The sequence below is a fragment of the Schistocerca gregaria genome, chromosome 7, assembly GCF_023897955.1.
Source record: "Schistocerca gregaria isolate iqSchGreg1 chromosome 7, iqSchGreg1.2, whole genome shotgun sequence".
Classification (NCBI taxonomy): domain Eukaryota; kingdom Metazoa; phylum Arthropoda; class Insecta; order Orthoptera; family Acrididae; genus Schistocerca; species Schistocerca gregaria.
In genome coordinates, this window is record NC_064926.1 from 78119737 (window position 1) to 78137501 (window position 17765).

Below are 17765 nucleotides of genomic sequence, written 5' to 3' on the forward strand. Positions count from 1 at the left end.
GGAGACTGGAACACCTGAAAATGTTGGGATATGGGATGCGAGAGGTGGTGGGAATCTTAGAAAACTTGGTGATGTATATAAACAACTTCCTGAAATTGAAAGTAGCACTGGAAAAAATAAAATAAAAGAAACTCAATACTATTACAATACTGTGGTCAATGACATTTTCCTTATTCCTCACTCTCCATAAAAAATTTCACTTTAAGCTTATGGTGTGTGTACTTAACAAAATGATTCACTCTTCAAATACTACCCCTCTGTATTTTTTCTTCATCATCATTTTAACTCTGATATTTCATTTCTCACTTACTCCACTTGAAAGCTGCCAGAACCAATGCATATTGGCTACATTTTCATCTACTGACATATGTAACACAATACTATTCTAATTCTATGTTTACATCAGTAACTAATGTATGTGTTAACCAAATGATAAGCATTCCCAAATGTTTAAGCAGCCATGTATGATCAAATAATTCTCATACTGACAAATTGTCTGAGCCAGCAAGTTATCACTACCTAAATTCTACATAAGGTGAGATGCTGAATAAGATCACAATGAAATGTCTTTCCATGCACTTACCTCGGTGATTTCTATAAGTTCATTAGTTTGTTCATCAAATATGTCCCCATAACATTTTCCAGCAATAGTACATTTGTTAAACGTCATTATATTCTGCAACAGAATTATTAAATTAAGAATTATGACTCTCTCTCTCTCTCTCTCTCTCTCTCTCTCTCTCTCTCTCTCTCTCTCTCTCTCTCTCTCTCTCTCTCTCTCTCTCACGCACACACAAGAAAAAAAAGATTAAAGGAGTAGGAATGAAAAAGAGATGGGAAAGAGGATATAAACAGCAAACAAAAAAGAGAAAAGACAAATATACACTTGCATCTATGACCACACTTCAATCAGCAACAGGTGTGAATAGCTGTCTCTTTCCTCTCCTTTGTTCTCAGATACATAAAATAGGTATCACTATTACAGTTAGCACATTAACAAAAAAAAGTAGACATGAAATCTGAACTATAACACTTCAAGGAGGAAAGAGATGGGATTCTGGGGAAAAGTGGCCAAGAACTAGTGGACAGGCAAATATTTTTTTGTCAAACCCAAAACGAAGTTACCTAATAGATACTGATCACTACTGGGATTAGAGTGGGGAAAAGCCTTATGCAAATATATATGGATGTACGCTGCCCCAGAACAATACTGGGAATCTTACAAATAAGTTGGGAGGAAAAAAGAATGAAAGCAGCAGGGGGGGGGGGGGGGGGTGGCCTAGTTTTAGCCAATTAACAGACAACTTGGAAGGAACATTTAAGGATTTTAGCAGAGCATCACTTGTGACATTTGAGGCAGCTGAAAACAGGCTGGATAAAAATGTAAAACACAGCAGTGTGTGGGTTTTGTGGAGGTCCTGTGGTGCCATGACCACCCACGACTTCGAGTGAACTTGGAGCTGGGCGGTCTCTTCGGCACGGCTGCAAGATCTCATACTGTTGCTGTTCCAGCAGATGCTATTGACGATTGTACTGTACTTGTCCTGGTCTACACTTGAATAGAGGGGTAAAGACAAGATAGCTAATCTCCTAGAACAAAGTCTAAAGCAAGCCACCAACAAACAACGGTGCACGCGTGTGTATGTAAATAGTTGAGCCGAAACATTGTAAACATCTGCTTCGTGACAAGTTTGTCCACCTCTGAAACCTAACACAGCCGTGATTCCCCATCATGTAGGTTTGACAAGACCTCGGTAGGTTTCCGGAGGTACGTGGCACAAATGTGTAAGCACACGACTCACAGTTCCCAAAATTACATACTGGTGGTTTGTTGGCCAGAGCTGGCATCCGGTAGTGTCCCGAATGTATTCCCTTGGGTTCAGATTATGCAAGTTATGCAAGTACGAGTTCACTGTTATGTTCTTCAAAGTTGATTTCTGTGTGTATGCACCCGTGTTAGTGGAAATTTTATTAATATAATTTCATATGCTGCATAGCTTTGAAGAATTATTTATTATTATTATTTCTTTCTTATCTCAGACGTTATGTCTGGTCAGAAGCAGGAAGTGACGCGGACCTTGATCAAGTGTGACTTCCTTTTAACTGTACGGTATATGTCATATTGCATTTAGGAACTTTCGGGTAATTGAACATGTATCAATAATTACGGATTTCTGTAGTTGTATATATAAGTTTGGATGTAGCTGTATTGCATTGATGTACTGGTGGATATCGTGTGGTATGACTCCTGTAGTTGATAGTATAATTGGTATAATGTCAACTTTATCCTGATGCCACGTATCCTTGACTTCCTCAGCCAGTTTGAGGTATTTTTCAATTTTTTCTCCTGTTTTCTTCTGTATATTTGTTGTATTGGGTATGGATATTTCGATTAGTTGTGTTAATTTCTTCTTTTTATTGGTATGATGTCAGGTTTGTTATGTGGTGGTGTTTTATCTGTTATAATGGTTCTGTTCCAGTATAATTTGTATTCATCATTCTCCAGTACATTTTTGGTGCATACTTGTACGTGGGAACGTGTTGTTTTATAAGTTTGTGTTGTAAGGCAAGCTGTTTATGTATTATTTTTGCTACATTGTCATGTCTTCTGGGGTATTCTGTATTTGCTAGTATTGTACATCCGCTTGTGATGTGATCTACTGTTTCTATTTCTTGTTTGCAAAGTCTGCATTTATCTGTTGTGGTATTGGGATCTTTAATAATATGCTTGCTGTAATATCTGGTGTTTATTGTTTGATCCTGTATTGCAATCATGAATCCTTCCGTCTCACTCTATATATTGCCTTTTCTTAGCCATGTGTTGGATGCGTCTTGATCGATGTGTGGCTGTGTTAGATGATACGGGTGCTTGCCACGTAGTGTTTTCTTTTTCCAATTTACTTTCTTTGTATCCGTTGATGTTATGTGATCTAAAGGGTTGTAGAAGTGGTTATGAAATTGCAGTGGTGTAGCCGATGTATTTATATGAGTGATTGCTTTGTGTATTTTGCTAGTTTCTGCTCGTTCCAGAAAGAATTTTCTTAAATAGTCTACCTGTCCATAATGTAGGTTTTTTTATGTCGATAAATCCCCTTCCTCCTTCCATTCTGCTTAATGTGAATCTTTCTGTTGCTGAACGTATGTCATGTATTATATATTTGTGGTATTGTGATCGTGTAAGTTGAGTGCTTCTAGGTCTGTGTTACTCCATTTCACTACTCCAAATGAGTAGGTCAATATTGGTATAGCATAAGTATTTATAGCTTTTGTTTTGTTTCTTGCTGTCAATTCTGTTTTCAGTATTTTTGTTAATCTTTGTCTATATTTTTCTTTTAGTTCTTCTTTAATATTTGTATTATCTATTCCTATTTTTTGTCTGTATCCTAAATATTTATACGCATCTGTTTTTTCCATCGCTTCTATGCAGTCACTGTGGTTATATTATTATTATTATTACATGCTTGGTAAAGAAGCCCAGTGAGTGGCCTCTCTGCACACTCCTATGTGCTGGCTCTCAGGCTCCTCAATTGGCATCTAATTCTTAAAGTAACTAGCAACTGGTCAGCCAGTTAAATTTATGTGCTCCTATTATAATTTTGTATTCTTGAGCCACATTTTGGGTGAGCTGGACCCTTCGTGATATTGCCACCATTTCCTGTTATTATCCATTGCTCTGTATATTTCTGCTGCCTCAGTGAGCACACGTTAATTTAAGGCTTTCGTACTTGCTATTTCTGGCTGTTCAATGGCATGAAATGCTAATTTTTAAAAGCTGCTTACCAATAATTTCATTTTAGTTTTAAAAATTTTAATTTGTTTGTTGCCATAAGATGTTTCATCTGATTTCTTAATGTGATACCAGAAAATGTTTTAAGTCAATATCTAGGTTGCAAGAACCCGTTATTGACATGTATTTGTTACTCCATTAAGATGCTTCTTCTAAGCCTAATTGTAACTAGCTGTGGATGGTGGTTCATTTTGGTTAAAGCAACAAAAGTAAATCTTTGCTAGTACAGTCATGAAGTTGTTTTCTGTCTCTAACTTGTAACCAGCCATACTCGGCAGATACTCACTTAAATATTTTTTTGAGGTGCTCCACATACTGTGAACTGTTAATTGGCTGTCGGCTGTAAATATTTTTTTTAAAAAATTATCATTTATTTATTTGCCATAACGCCTTTATCATTTTTTAAATTTTGGAATTCTATGTTGTTTTTTATATATTGTCATGAGGCTTTTCCATTGTTATTAAGCTTGTATTTGTCTGCGGTGCTAAAAGAACAGTAACCAACTGTCTTTCTACATTAGCTTGTCAGTGGAGAACTGTAATATTTATTTATTTCCCTTACAAGGCACTTTCTCCAGAACCATAAAAGATTGCACATTAAGTGTTCACTAGAATGAGATTTTCACTCTGCAGAGGAGTGTGTGCTGATATGTGCTAGTTCTGCAAGGTTCGCAGGAGAGCTTCTGTAAAGTTTGGAAAGTAGGAGACGAGATACCGGCAGAAGTAATGCTGTGAGGACCGGGCGTGAGTCGTGCTTCGGTAGCTCAGATGGTAGAGCACTTGCCCGCGAAAAGCAAAGGTTCTGAGTTCGAGTCTCGGTCGGGCACACAGTTTTAATCTGCCAGAAAGTTTAAGTGTTCACTGTTTGTTTATTTAGTGACTCTTAACTTTAATAAATTATTGTTAAGATTCTATAGCTTTTATTTGTTCAGCACACTGCCACTCCCCAAGAGACACTACACCTTGCATTCTAGTATTTCAGTAAGAGTCCATCAGAATGTGAATGCCGAAAGGTAGCATATCTCTCTGACATCATCTTTAAGTAATAGAGAAACAATTTGTGACTTTTATAATGGAAATAAGTTGCATATGGTACACATGCAATTTCCTCAATAAAATATAGTTTTCCTTTTTTCATTCAGGGAAATTGCGTTATTCAAAATTTCCAGTTCCCTGCATCACCCTTTACTTGCACAAGTAATAATGGCACAGTGTTTTTGGAGCCAGGGGCACAAAATACACTAATGTAATCTTAATGCCAATATAATTTTAATTATTTTATACTGCTTGTATTTCAATGATCTTTCTGTTATGTCTACAAATTTAAGGAAACAACTGTTGCAGATCTTGCTGGTGGCAGTGGTGGTGGTGTTTAGCATGCACAGGAATAGCATAAGAAATGAGACGAGTCATATTCTGCACATTGTAGAATGTACAAAATAGGTTCAAGAATGGTTGACTCCAATCATCACTCATAGTTCCACAACCTATTCACTGTGCAGTGAATTGTTAAATGAATGTTCACTTTCTTGGATTTCTACCAATAACTGGCATAAAACTTACCTGAGTAAGGGTTCCCGTTTTATCCGAGAAGATATACTCAATCTGTCCCAGTTCTTCATTTAGAGTGGTTGTACGAGCTTTTGCCGATGTATTTGTTTTCTCATAATGCATTTTTTCATCCCAATTTATTAAAAAACTCTGGGCAAATCTTATCACTTCCACACTACAAAAGAATTTCTTATGTTAAAAGCAATTGTGGATTTACATAAAAACACAGTATTTGAAGTTTTATATGTTATGGCTATTATGTAGTGTTAATAAAAATTTCAAAAAACATTAATACACATTACTTAGCATTCACTAATCTACACACAGAGCTGTATAAAAACTAACATGAAGGAGAGCCTTCAGGTGTGTTGAATGAATTTGTGTGTCTTAAAGGAGAGGGGTGATGGCAGAAGGTGATAGATTAAAGGGGTACACAGGGGCAGAGGGTTATGGGTTAAAGGGGTACACAGGGGCAGAGGGTTATGGGTTAAACGGGTACACAAGGGCAGAGGGTGATGGATTAAAGCGGGACAGATGGAGAGGGAGTAAAGTGGGACAGAGAAACAAGGGGAGATGGTGGGTGGTGGAGGAAAATGAAAAGGGCGGGTGGTGGGGGAAAATGAAGGGGGCGGGTGGTGGGGGAAAATGAAGGGGGCGGGTGGTGGGGGAAAATGAAGGGGGCGGGTGGTGGGGGAAAATGAAGGGGGCGGGTGGTGGGGGAAAATGAAGGGGGCGGGTGGTGGGGGAAAATGAAGGGGGCGGGTGGTGGGGGAAAATGAAGGGGGCGGGTGGTGGGGGAAAATGAAGGGGGCGGGTGGTGGGGGAAAATGAAGGGGGCGGGTGGTGGGGGAAAATGAAGGGGGCGGGGGGTGGGGGAAAATGAAGGGGGCGGGGGGTGGGGGAAAATGAAGGGGGCGGGGGGGGGGGGGAAATGAAGGGGGAGAGGGCGGGGGAAATGAAGGGGGAGAGGGCGGGGGAAAAAGGGAGAGGGCGGGGGAAAAAGGGAGAGGGCGGGGGAAAAAGGGAGAGGGCGGGGGAAAAAGGGAGAGGGCGGGGGAAAAAGGGAGAGGGCGGGGGAAAAAGGGAGAGGGCGGGGGAAAAAGGGAGAGGGCGGGGGAAAAAGGGAGAGGGCGGGGGAAAAAGGGAGAGGGCGGGGGAAAAAGGGAGAGGGCGGGGGAAAAAGGGAGAGGGCGGGGGAAAAAGGGAGAGGGCGGGGGAAAAAGGGAGAGGGCGGGGGAAAAAGGGAGAGGGCGGGGGAAAAAGGGAGAGGGCGGGGGAAAAAGGGAGAGGGCGGGGGAAAAAAGGGAGAGGGCGGGGGAAAAAGGGAGAGGGCGGGGGGAAAAGGGAGAGGGCGGGGGGAAAAGGGAGAGGGCGGGGGGAAAAGGGAGAGGGCGGGGGGAAAAGGGAGAGGGCGGGGGGAAAAGGGAGAGGGCGGGGGGAAAAGGGAGAGGGCGGGGGGAAAAAGGGAGAGGGCGGGGGGAAAAAGGGAGAGGGCGGGGGAAAAAGGGAGAGGGCGGGGGAAAAAGGGAGAGGGCGGGGGAAAAAGGGAGAGGGCGGGGGAAAAAGGGAGAGGGCGGGGGAAAAAGGGAGAGGGCGGGGGAAAAAGGAGAGGGCGGGGGGAAAAAGGGAGAGGGCGGGGGAAAAAGGGAGAGGGCGGGGGAAAAAGGGAGAGGGCGGGGGAAAAAGGGAGAGGGCGGGGGAAAAGGGAGAGGGCGGGGGGAAAAGGGAGAGGGCGGGGGGAAAAGGGAGAGGGCGGGGGGAAAAGGGAGAGGGCGGGGGGAAAAGGGAGAGGGCGGGGGGAAAAGGGAGAGGGCGGGGGGAAAAGGGAGAGGGCGGGGGGAAAAAGGGAGAGGGCGGGGGGAAAAAGGGAGAGGGCGGGGGAAAAAGGGAGAGGGCGGGGGAAAAAGGGAGAGGGCGGGGGAAAAAGGGAGAGGGCGGGGGAAAAAGGGAGAGGGCGGGGGAAAAAGGGAGAGGGCGGGGGAAAAAGGAGAGGGCGGAGGAAAAAGGAGAGGGCGGAGGAAAAAGGAGAGGGCGGAGGAAAAAGGAGAGGGCGGAGGAAAAAGGAGAGGGCGGAGGAAAAAGGAGAGGGCGGAGGAAAAAGGAGAGGGCGGAGGAAAAAGGAGAGGGCGGAGGAAAAAGGAGAGGGCGGAGGAAAAAGGAGAGGGCGAAGGAAAAAGGAGAGGGCGGAGGAAAAAAGAAAAGGGGGAGAAGGTGGAGAGGGGTGGACGAAAAGGGGAGAAGGTGGGGAGGGGTGGACGAAAAGGGGAGAAGGTGGGGAGGGGTGGACGAAAAGGGGAGAAGGTGGGGAGGGGTGGACGAAAAGGGGAGAAGGTGGGGAGGGGTGGACGAAAAGGGGAGAAGGTGGGGAGGGGTGGACGAAAAGGGGAGAAGGTGGGGAGGGGTGGACGAAAAGGGGAGAAGGTGGGGAGGGGTGGACGAAAAGGGGAGAAGGTGGGGAGGGGTGGACGAAAAGGGGAGAAGGTGGGGAGGGGTGGACGAAAAGGGGAGAAGGTGGGGAGGGGTGGACGAAAAGGGGAGAAGGTGGGGAGGGGTGGACGAAAAGGGGAGAAGGTGGGGAGGGGTGGACGAAAAGGGGAGAAGGTGGGGAGGGGTGGACGAAAAGGGGAGAAGGTGGGGAGGGGTGGACAAAAAGGGGAGAAGGTGGGGAGGGGTGGACAAAAAGGGGAGAAGGTGGGGAGGGGTGGACGAAAAGGGGAGAAGGTGGGGAGGGGTGGACGAAAAGAGGAGAAGGTGGGGAGGGCTGGAGAAAAGGGGAGAGGGTGGGGGGGTGGAGAAAACGGGAGAGGGTGGGTGGTGAAGAAAACGGGAGAGGGTGGGTGGTGAAGAAAACGGGAGAGGGTGGGTGGTGGAGAAAAGGGGGGGGTGTGGATATGTCCATCTCAGAAAGGGAATCCTGTGCGTGAATCCCATAGGGTCTCACTGCTCATTGCCAGTTATGAAAAACTTGTGCCAGAGGAAGCTGAGCAATGGTATGGTATGCACGTGTTTATGGTGTGAACATAGATTTATATGCCTGGCACACTATTAACAGCCGTCACCGTATATGAAGTGGCAGTTCACCAGCCTCTGCACAGAAGCTTGGTATGAGGCTAGTTCTCAGTGCCGCAGTGGCCAACCTAATCCCTTCGTTGTGCACAATATCAACATATTTAAATAAGAAGGTCTTGCAGGCCCATACCCTGTGCACCCATAATCAAGCTGAGATCGCACAAATGGTCTGCAAAACTGGAGCAGGAAAGTCCTGTCTGCTCCCCATGTACTGTGGCTAAGACATTTTGAAATGCTTAAAACCTTAAGTGACCATTGTTTCAGGTCTCTAAGATGAGGTAACCATGTAAGCTTAGAGTCAAAAATGAGCCCCAGAAATCTCATCGTGTCTTTAAAAGTAAGGACAGTGTCCCTCATCCTCAATTCAGGAAAGGTTAAAATTGAACCAGAACAGTGAAAAAGATAACACACAGACTTCTCGGTGGAAAAATTAAAACCACTCTTCTGCACCAATTCATCGAACATCTAAGAGTAAGTTGCAGCTGACGTGTTATCTTTGCAAAACTTGAAAAAGTGCAAAAAACAGAGAAATCATCTATGAACAAGGAACATTGGACAGAACTTTTTACTATGGACTTAATGATATTAATAGCTACGGTAAAGACAGTCACACTTAAAACGCTACCTTGAGGGACACCTTTCTCCTGCTCAAAGCGATCAGAGAGGAATGTCACCAACTTGGTATTTGAAATATCTTGGCGAGAGAAAAGACTGAATGACTGAATAAAAATGGGAAGATAACCACGAAAACCCCATTCGTGAAGCTGCTCCAGAATGAGATGCCTCCAAGTAGTATTGTAGGCCTTCTCGATGTCAAAAAATACACCCAGAAGGTGAAAGGTAGGAAAGCTTGTTGTATAACCACCTCCAGCAGAACAAGGTTATCAAAGGTTGAACAAAACCTCCTGAACCCACACTGAAAGCGACTAAGAAGTTGCTGGGATACTAAGATCCAGACATAGCGGTGGTTGACCATCTGCTACAAGGACTTTCCCATGTAACTAGTGAGGGCAACACTATGGTAACTACTTAGGCATACGTGGTCTTTCCCAGGTTTTAAAAGAGGAATTAAAACAGCCTCACGCCACGAGTCAGGAAAGCAACCTGATGCCCAAATGGCATTAAAAATTGTCGCACCTTGTGAGGTGCCGTAGCATACTGTAATGGATCCTGCTGTGACCAGGGGATGTGTCACGAGCTGCAGACAATGCAGAATCCCGCTCCCACGTGGATAATGGGCAGTTGTGAACGTCATTAGAGATGGACTGGAAGTCCAAACTACAACTCTCAGCAACTTCTCTATGTCACAGGAAACCTGGATCCTGACTGGCTGTTACAGTAACTGTGGCAAAATATGCCACCATAGTCTGGGCAATGTCCTGCGAACTTGTGTGGAGAGTGCTCTTATTATTTACAGCAGCCTGAATGTCTCCCCCACAATGGAACTTTTGGTGGAACGATTAATGGTGTTCAGGAACTGTAGCCATGACCTCTTCTTGCTCTCTCGAATAATTCAGCGACATTTTGCCCTAACCACCCAAAAGGCTGCAAGATTCTCAGCAATTGGCCAACACTGGAACCTACACAGAGCTGCACACCTGGTCCTAATTGCAGAGCGGCATTCGGCGCACCATCCACAGACAGGTTGACACTTCTGGTGGCCCCTGGACTGTGGAATGGATGCTGCAGCGGCGAGGTGGACCATTTTGGTAATACGATCTGTCCGTGCCTCGACACGCGCAGTGTTTGAACTGTCCAGTTGGTTCTACTGAGCACCCATTGCAGCGGTTTCCATTCAGGGACCACGCCATCTGGCATGTGAATCCAGATCGGGAAGTGATCACTTCTGTGCAAGTCATCAACCACTTCCCTTAAGCACTGGAGTGCTCTGTCCCACATTTAGCAAGTATGCACAGGATCACAGGAGAAGCCTCTCAATTGCTCTACCCCTGGGACAGGTAATTGCAGAGCCTCAAAGCACATTCTGGGCATTAAAGTCATCACAGCTGATGAAAGACTGGGGAAGGTGAGTAATAAAGTCAGTGAGGGCCTCTTCATTAACTGCATCATGTGGGGGCAAGTAAAGAGGACATATAGTCAATGGATAACACATGTGCACAGACACAGCAACAGCTTATTAAAGTCGTCAGAGTGAGAGAGGCGAGGAGTGATTATCCGTCCTGATGAAAATACCTACACCTTCTCTAGCTCCCTCTCCACGCAAGTCACCCTTTTTGCGGAGTGTATAGCCTCGTAGCTCAGGGGAGTACAATTGATGGAAATAAGTCTCCTGGAGACACAGACACAGTGGTCTACCCGGAGACAGTAGATGAAGTTCCACCACATGTTGTGAACCCCTGCAGGTTCTACTGAAGTACAGGAGCCATCTATGACAGGGGTAGCACCTCCATCCTATCTTTCTGACAGGGTGGGGAGACTGCAGCAGATGGAGGGGCAGTCGTGGGGTGAGATGATTGCCCCACACATCCATCATACTCATCCAGCTCTGGGGAAGAGTCAGATGAAGCACCACGTAAAATGACATTGACATGGTCAGACAGTTTATCACATGATTTGACCTGCTGTTGCAGCTTTATAGGAGCTTTTGCAGTTTGTTGGGCTGTGGTGGTTGCCAACGTGGGAGTGGTAATGGCCATATGGGGCTTCTGAACAGTCTCAGGTGTCAGAGGCATCAGGGGCTGGCCCAAGTGGGCAACTGTACCCCTGTCTGCTGTTTGTAGGGGCTACAGGCTCTGAAACACTTGCTGCCTTTCAAGTGCACTAACATCTGCAGGTGTTAGTGCCAACACTCGCCATCTCCGTCTGTGTAGAGGCATCGACTTTTGGAGTAGGCCTCTGAACCATTGACACAAAAGATGTAGCAAATGTGGGAGGCTGCATCGACTTACACATCTTTTTGGCCTCACCGTGGGGGACACACTTGGTGGTTTTCATTTCCTGCACATTGCATTCCTCTAAAAAGATTCGGCAGTCCCTACTCCAAACAGGGTGGTTTCCAGAGCAATTGAAACATTTGGCTGGAGATGAGCAACCAACTCCTTAATGAGTGGCCTTACCACTGTTGCCCCAAGTCACTTCATCTTTATACCCTAAGGTGGTATGCCCAAAATGCTGGCAATTACAACAGCACACTGGGGTCAGGAAATAAGGCCTCACACTAAGGCGAAGGAAGCCAGCCTTAACACGCTCAAAAAAGTTTTGTGCCACTGAAGATCAGAATAAAGGAGTCAGATTTGATAACATTATCATCAACCCTCTTCACGATATGTTTCACGTCAACTATACCTTCCCCAGCCCACTCACATTGCAGTTCCTCCTTGGGAATGTTGACTACATCCCGGTTTGTCAACACCTTTGCTATAATTCGAGGTGCGGTGCAATTCAGTGTCTAAAGGCATTTAGCAGTTTGGAGGTTAGCTGCCTGCTGGGAATTTGAAGTTGCCACTATTAAGGTTTCATTGCACAAGCACTTCACCAGTTTTAAGGAGCCACAGATTCCCTCCAAACCCTTTTGTATATAGAAGGGCAACACCTTCTCGAAACTACTCTCCTTCCATTTCACTATGAGAAACACATTCTGAGGACCAGAATACATCCTGATATTAAAGACTGGACTTGTTAAAGAGCGCTGGAGTCAGGGGACTGACTATGTGAGCCCTCTTGATAGATTGGGTGTTAGCACCTTCCAGTGGCCCACCCTTTCCACTGAGAGGAGGAAAACGAGGATTTCTGAGGATCCATTTCGGTCCCACGAGCAGCTAGGGAAGTAAGGATCCACTCAGAAAGAGCCCCGCATGCCTGAGTAAGCCTTATACAACTGAGATGCGGCAGGTTCCCCACAGTCCTCGCGATTGGGAGAGGGGCGAGGGCAGAGGCAGAGGCAGAGGCAGAGGGAGAATGGGGGAGAAGAGAATGATGGGGGAAGGAAAAGGTGATGGGGCAATTGCGGGAAGGGGGGGAGGGGGAGAAGAGGTAGAATTGTTTTCTAGAACTGGGGATGCATTATTGCACTAGACAAGATTAAAATTATGGTTTTAAACTATAAATTTAAACTGGTAGAATATCAATCTTATTTATATTACTCTAAAAACATATTAAATTCATTAAAGTGTTCTCTCCACTGAACATACATATTACCAGAATTATTACAAACATACCTGACATACAAAGAAATAGGCACGACGGTGTTGAGCACAATGGCATACGAGAAAAAACACCAGTAGTGCAATAACGGTAGCACCCTCCAGAGGCTCAGAAGGAACCAGTTGGTCCCAAGGCAGGTATACTTGGAAATAACGACCTACCATTGTCTCCCAAATGCCACAAGCAATCATACAAAAGAGGCACATGGACAGTAGAAAAAATACAATCTGCAACATAAAACATACCAATCATTAAGTGAGATTTCACAAATATTAATATTACAGCAGATGTTAGCATGTTTCTCTGTAATGAAGTAGGTCTGCATAAAACAATGGAAACTGCACATAGGAATGTCAACACTGTAGAAAAAGAGAGATTGCTACTTTCCGTAAAAAAAAATACCCTTCTATTTGTGACAGGCACAATGTTGGTCTTTTAATTCAGACTTTCTGCAACTTGGCATGTCCTCCGTATGGTAAGTAGCAATCTGTCTTTTCTTACCTAAGTCTTTAGTCTCGTCTCAGTGATAGGTTTTGAGCTGGAATCAAACAAGCAAAATATCTGTGATATGGAAATCATGTTTTCTAGATGCAAAGAAGTTATGAAAGGTGTGAGTATAATGCAGATGGGACGCAAAGAGCAAACTGGAGAGTGATTTTGTTTCACTATAAAATTTATTATCTTAGTGATGCAAAGTTATATCCTCTTCTGAAGTTACTTCTTCCATTAATATTTTAACTTCTGTGAAACAACTGAAAATCATGGTTTCTGGACTCCTGTGTTTCCATGGCTATGATATTTTCTTCAGAAATTTTATGGAAGCTATTCAATAAAGCAGCTAATACTATCACTGTAGTCCAACAGTGCAAGATGATATTTAACTGTCAGCCTTTTTGTTACACTATGTGATCAAAAGTGTCCGGACACCCGCAGAAACATACATTTTTCATATTAGGTGCATTTTGCTGCCACCTACTGCAAGGTACTCCATATCAGCGACCCCAATAGTCATTAGACATCACGAGGGAGCAAAAGGGAGCGCTCCGTGGAACTCAAGGACTTTGAATGTGATCAGGGGATTGGGTGTCATTTGTATCGTATATCTGTAAGAGAGATTTCCACACTCCTAAACATTCCTAGGTCCACTGTTTCGGATGTGATAGTAAAATGGAAATGTGAAGGGACATGTACAGCGCAAAAGTGTACAGGCCGACCTTGTCTGTTGACTGACAGAGATCGCCGACAGTTAGAGAGGGTTGTCATGTTTAACAGACAGACATCCACCCAGACCATCACACAGGAATTCCAAACTGCATCACCATACACTGCAAGTACTACGACAGATAGGGGGGGGGGAGGTGAGAAAACTTGGATTTCATGGTCGAGAGGCTGCTCATTGGCACCTCTTTTGGTGTAAGGACAATTTAACAGTGGATATACGTTGTGTGGAGTGACGAGTCAAAGTACACAATGTGGCGATCCGATGGCAGAGTGTGAGTATGGCAAATGCTCGGTGAACGTTATCTGCCAACATGTGTAGTGCCAACAATAAAATTCAGAGTCAGTAGTGTTATGGTATAGTCATGTTTTTCATGGAGGGGACTTGCATCCCTTGTTGTTTTGCGTGGCACTATCACATCACAGGCCTACAGTGACATTTTAAGCATCTTCCTGCTTCCCACTGTTGTAGAGCAATTTGGGGATGGCGATTGCATCTTTTAAAATGATTGAGCACCTGTTCATAATGCACGGCTTGTGGCACAGCGGTTACATGACAGTAACATCCCTGTAATGGACTGGCCTGCACCAAGTCCTGACCTGAATTCTATAGAACACATTTGGGATGTTTTGGAATGATCACTTCATGCCAGGCCTCACTGACCGACATCGATACCTCTCTTCAGTGCAGCACTCCATGAAGAATGGGCTGCCATTCCACGAGAAACCTTCCAGCATCTGATTGAACGCATGCTTGCGTGAGTGGAAGCTGTCATCAAGGCTAAGGGTGAGCCAAAACCATTCCAGCATTACCAATGGAAGGCGCCACAAACTTTTAAGTCATTTTCAGACAGTTGTCCAGATACTTTTGACAACATAGTGTATTATTCATAATTACAGTGATGATGTAGAAATAAATAAGCAACAGCATCTTACTGAAATAATTTGCATTGGAATATACTTACACTAGATGATTCATATGATTCACATACATCTACATCTACATGACTATTCTGCAATTCACATTTAAGTGCTTGGCAGAGGGACCATCGAACTACAATCATACTATCTCTCTACCATTCCACTCCCGAACAGTGCGCGGGAAAAACGAACACCTCGACTGAAATTTCGTAAATACATTTTGCGGCGACGAAAAATATCTTTGCTTTAGTGACTTCCATCCCAACTCACGTATCATATCTGCCACACTCTCTCCTCTATTACGTGATAATACAAAACGAGCTGCCATTTTTTTGCACCCTTTCGATGTCCTCTGTCAATCTCACCTGGTAAGGATCCCACACCGCGCAGCAATATTCTAACAGAGGTCGAACGAGTGTAGTGTAAGCTGTCTCTCTAGTGGACTTGTTAAATCTTCTAGAGTGTCCTGCCAATGAAACGCAACCTTTGGCTCGCCTTCCCCACAATATTATCTGTGTGGTCTTCTCAACTGAAGTTGTTCGTAATTTTTACACCCAGGTACTTAGTTGAATTGACAGCCTTGAGAACTGTACTATTTATCGAGTAATCGAATTCCAATGGATTTCTTTTGAAACTCATGTGGATCACCTTACACTTTTCGTTATTTAGAGCCAACTGCCACCTGCCACACCATACAGCAATCTTTCCTAAATCGCTTTGCAACTGATTCTGGTCTTCGGATGACCTTACTAGACGGTCAATTACAGCATCACCAGCGAACAACCTAAGAGAACTGCTCAGATTGTCACCCAGGTCATTTATATAGATCAGGAACAGCAGAGGTCCCAGGACACTTCCCTGGGGAACACCTGATATAACTTCAGTTTTACTCAATGATTTGCCGTCTATTACTATGAACTGTGACCTTTCTGACAGGAAATCACAAATCCAGTTGCACAACTGAGACGATACCCCATAGGCCCGCAACTTGATTAGAAGTCACTTGTCACGAATGGTGTTAAAAGCTTTCCGGAAATCCAGAAATATGGCATCAACTTGAGATCCCCTGTCGATAGCGGCCATTACTTCGTGCGAATAAAGAGCTAACTGCGTTGCACAAGAACGATGTTTTCTGAAACCATGCTGATTACATATCAATAGATCGTTCCCTTCAAGGTGATTCATAGTGTTTGAATACAGTATATGCTCCAAAACCCTACTGCAAACTGACATCAATGATATAGGTCTGTAGTACAATACTGATCCAAAAGATTATCACTACATGAAAATAGATGTTGAAGGTCTCAGGGGACTATGCATGCGTAGGGACAAGCAGAAAACAATTTAAATACTTATTAGTTTATGACTTCAATTCTTTGTAAAATTTCCTTTCCCTAATAACACAGAAAAAAAGAATATTCAGACCTACTGTTTTGGTACCCTTCTAAAGTGATTACCTCTTATGTATTCATTCAAAGTGTACAGAGAACACGCGATCTAGTGTAAACATATGTATCAAAAACCAGAAAAATGTGTTTTATAATGAAGCTCTTTATATTTCAATAAAGCAACAGGCTATATTGGATTGTTTATGTATTCTGACCAGTACAATACAACAGTAGTGAGAAACAAGTAGCATCCTGCCGTAATTAAATTAATCAACTTCCTGAAAGTTCTACACATTAAAAAAGTTTTACTTACCCCAATAATAATGAAATTCAATAACCTATCAATGCTTGTGCGTTTGAATTTGGTTTTTCCAGAATTCATCATCAATTTTGTGTCTTTACCAGCAAATATAACAACTCCATAGCACCACTGGGTATTCCTGAGAACACATCCTCTCAAAACAACTTTGTCATTATCAAGAGGATACCTGAAACACACACAACGTAAATTAGCTTTAGATTAAATGAGACTACTCACCTATAAATTTTAGAAAAACTTTCCTACAATACACACACACACACACACACACACACACACACACACACACACACACACACACACACACACACATTTAATTTATTTTATTTTTGTTGTTTGTGTTTGGATGCTACATACAATACCTTTTGCCTTTCCATGAAAGTGTTCCTTCAAATTTGTTAAGCAAATTATTTGGTGTTTCACAAACAATTTCCCCATCAAAGGCTCCAATCAATGCATCATCCTGACCCATTTCTGCTGTTTCTGGTAGACACTGTCTGCATTTTAAGTTTGTCTCCCTGAAAATATAATTCAATTAATGCTCCAAAGACATAAACGAAAAAAAGTTGTTACATTCACTTTACTTTTTACTACAGTTCTTCTTCTGAATATGACTACTGAGTGCACTTCACCTTTTTTACAAAAAAACAGGGAGGGCTCTCTGGAAAGCTCCTCAGGCGCTACTTTGGACCTTAAAAGGTTGTAAGACAGTTGTCTGACGTTACTTATGAAGTTGAACATTTGACCCGAACACAAGATGACGAAAGATCAGAGATACGGTCCACGTCCTTCGAATGAAGACCTATAAGGATCCTGTAACCCAGGGTAAATACTAAGCTCCAGTGACAGGCAACAAGCGGAAAGGTAACAAAGAGTATAGTGGGAAAAGAAGTTCTAGGAAGATCACCACCAGGGCGCGAATCAGTCATCGGGAGTCAGAGTATGCAAGACCGATGACGCATTTCCGGACTAGAAGGACACCGAGACGCTGTTCGCTTGAGGAAGGAGCAATGTTGCAGAAGAAGCCTAGTAGCACTGTGGTGTAGTGGTTATGATACTAAGCAGTTGCATGGAATGTCATGAGTTCGAAACTCACATGGACTGTACAATTTTAATTGCTATATTCGGTTCAAGTACATTCTAGAAGTATCCACAAATGTCAAGAATCATTCTACTGGAATGGTCAGTAGCTGTATATATACTGTATGTGTTCTGGCCAGAGGCAGTTCGCTCCACGCTCTTGTAAGTGCAAATGATGAATAAACCTTCATTAAGTGAAGTTAGTGTCCGTCATTCATCTAATTACACCTCCTTCTATGTGACAATAGGAATTTCATCTGGTGCATCT

At 43.7% G+C, this 17765-nt stretch overlaps 1 protein-coding gene across 1 annotated transcript in view; it reads right to left on the minus strand.

The window, feature by feature from the left end:
* Window positions 1-17765, minus strand: part of LOC126281290 (phospholipid-transporting ATPase ID) — a 1237896-nt gene that overhangs the window by 944731 nt on the left and 275400 nt on the right. Inside the window, 6 exon segments of the mRNA XM_049980113.1 lie at window positions 584-676; window positions 5351-5513; window positions 12586-12641; window positions 12643-12798; window positions 16412-16586; window positions 16780-16935. Of these exon segments, the coding sequence (XP_049836070.1) occupies window positions 584-676; window positions 5351-5513; window positions 12586-12641; window positions 12643-12798; window positions 16412-16586; window positions 16780-16935 (799 nt within the window).